General features: G+C 40.4%; 1 protein-coding gene across 1 annotated transcript; it reads left to right on the top strand.

The window, feature by feature from the left end:
- The first annotated feature begins 72 nt into the window (after positions 1-72).
- Positions 73-1883, top strand: ZNF630 (zinc finger protein 630). The gene has a single exon (XM_012652311.1). It carries the CDS (start codon positions 335-337, stop codon positions 1826-1828), a length of 1494 nt encoding a protein of 497 aa, XP_012507765.1. The 5' UTR covers positions 73-334; the 3' UTR covers positions 1829-1883.
- Positions 1884-2277: the final 394 nt, after the last annotated feature.

Raw genomic sequence — 2277 nt, 5'->3', positions numbered from 1 at the left:
TGCCAGCTGTTTTGTGTGTGTGTGTGTGTGTGTGTGTGTGTGTGTGTGTGTGTGTGTGTGTATTTGATTTTACCTCTTTCTTCTTCTTTAAGACAGGGAGAAAGGCCTTGAATCTTCCCAGCAGATCATTTCTGGAGAACTTTCATCTCAAAGGGAGATAATAGAAAGAACCCCAAAGGATAATTCATTGTACTCCATTTTGAAAGTCTGGCATATTGGTAATCAAATAGATAGTTATCAAGGAAACAAAGACAGAGTTTTGAGGCAGGTCACAGCCATCAGCCATGAAACATTGGCTGAAGAGACAGGTCCCAAGTATAATGCATTTGGAAAAATGTTCAATGGGTGCACAGATCTTGATCCTTCAAGTAAAAAACTTCATAATTTTGATTTATGTGAAAAGAACTTAAAATCTAATTTAGACTCACTAAATCGTGATAGGAACTATGCAAGAAAGAACCCCATTGAGAGATTTGGATGTGGAAGACCACCCAGCTATAGTGCCTTCTGTTCTGTGCCTGAGAATGAAGGCTTCATTCATAGTGGAATGAAGCCCCGTGGAGAGAGTGAATGTGAAAAAGTTCTTCATAATAAGCAAGCCCATATTCAGTATAAGAAAGTTCAAGCCAGAGAGAAACTCAATGTTTGTAGTGTGTGTGAGAAGGGCTTTATCAAGAAGTCACAGCTTGTCGTACATCAAAGAATTCATACTGGAGAGAAACCATATGTATGTGGCGATTGTGGGAAAGCCTTCAGTGAAAAATCACACCTCATCGTCCATCAGAGAATTCATACTGGGGAGAAACCCTATGAATGTACTGAGTGTGGAAGGGCCTTCTCTCAGAAGTCACCCTTCATTGTTCATCAGAGAGTCCATACTGGAGAGAAACCTTACAAATGTTTTGAGTGTCCAAAAGCCTTCTCCCAGAAGTCACATCTCATCATGCATCAGCGAGTTCATACCAGAGAGAAGCCCTTTGAATGCAGTGAATGTGGGAAAACCTTTTCTGAGAAATCTCACCTTTGTGTACACCAGATAACTCATAATGGGGAGAAGCCCTATGAATGTACTCAATGTGGGAAGACCTTCCCTCGGAAAACACAGCTCATGATACATCAGAGAACGCACACTGGAGAGAAGCCTTATAAGTGTAGTGAATGTGGAAAAACCTTCTGCCAGCAGTCTCACCTCATAGGACATCAAAGAATTCATACAGGAGAGAAACCTTATGTGTGTACTGACTGTGGGAAGGCCTTTTCCCAGAAGTCACACCTCACTGGCCATCAAAGACTTCATACTGGAGAAAAACCTTATTTGTGCACTGAATGTGGAAAATCCTTCTCTCAGAAATCACCTCTTATTATACACCAGAGAATTCATACAGGGGAGAAACCCTATGAGTGTAGAGAATGTGGCAAAACCTTCTCCCAGAAATCACCCCTTGTTATTCATCAGAGAATTCACACAGGGGAGAAACCCTATGAATGTACTGAGTGTGGGAGGGCCTTTTCCCTGAAGTCACATCTCATTATACATCAGAGAGCTCATACTGGAGAGAAACCATATGAATGTAGTGAATGTGGAAAGGCCTTCTGTGAGAAGTCTCCACTCATTATACACCAGAGAACCCATACTAAGGAGAAACCCTCTGAATGTGCTGAGTATGGGATGACCTTTTCCCAGAAATCACAGATGATCACATATCAGAGAACACACACTGGGGAGAAACCCTCCAAATGCAGTGACAGTGGGAAGGCATTCCGCCAGCATGTATACCTCACTGGACATCAGAATCCATCTAGAAGAGAAACCTTATATAGGTACTGATGTGGAAAGGCTTTTTCCCAGAAGTCAGACCTCATCGTGAATGGGAAAACTCACATTGAACAGAAATCCTATGGATATGTTGGACATGAAAAAATGTGGCAATTTCTCAGCTGTAGAATAGACTCATATATTTCTCAGTATTCTGATTACCCCTCCACAGAATGATCTGGTTAGGCCCTCAGAGTGTTTTCAACATCATAAATATGGAATCAATTTACTCGCCCTAAAATTATCTTGGCTCCCTTCATAAAATAAATGTGTCTGGAACAATTAGCACTGCTTTGGTATTTCCTGGTCCTTAAATGTTTTACAGAATTCTCCTGTGAGTTTATTTGGGTGTGGTGCATTATTTGAAGGGTATCTCTTTATTATCTTTCTCTCTTTTTTCCATTATATCTTTTCTGTTTAAATTATATATGTACTATATAATTTATATAATACATATCTAT

Source organism: Propithecus coquereli, unplaced genomic scaffold (genome assembly GCF_000956105.1).
Source record: "Propithecus coquereli isolate 6110/MARCELLA unplaced genomic scaffold, Pcoq_1.0 Scaffold388, whole genome shotgun sequence".
Classification (NCBI taxonomy): domain Eukaryota; kingdom Metazoa; phylum Chordata; class Mammalia; order Primates; family Indriidae; genus Propithecus; species Propithecus coquereli.
This window is presented reverse-complemented; position numbering and strand designations above follow the sequence as displayed.

Excerpts from the sequence above, each read along its gene's own strand:
- ZNF630 (XM_012652311.1), top strand. The coding sequence starts at position 335 with ATGTTCAATGGGTGCACAGATCTTGATCCTTCAAGTAAAAAACTTCAT.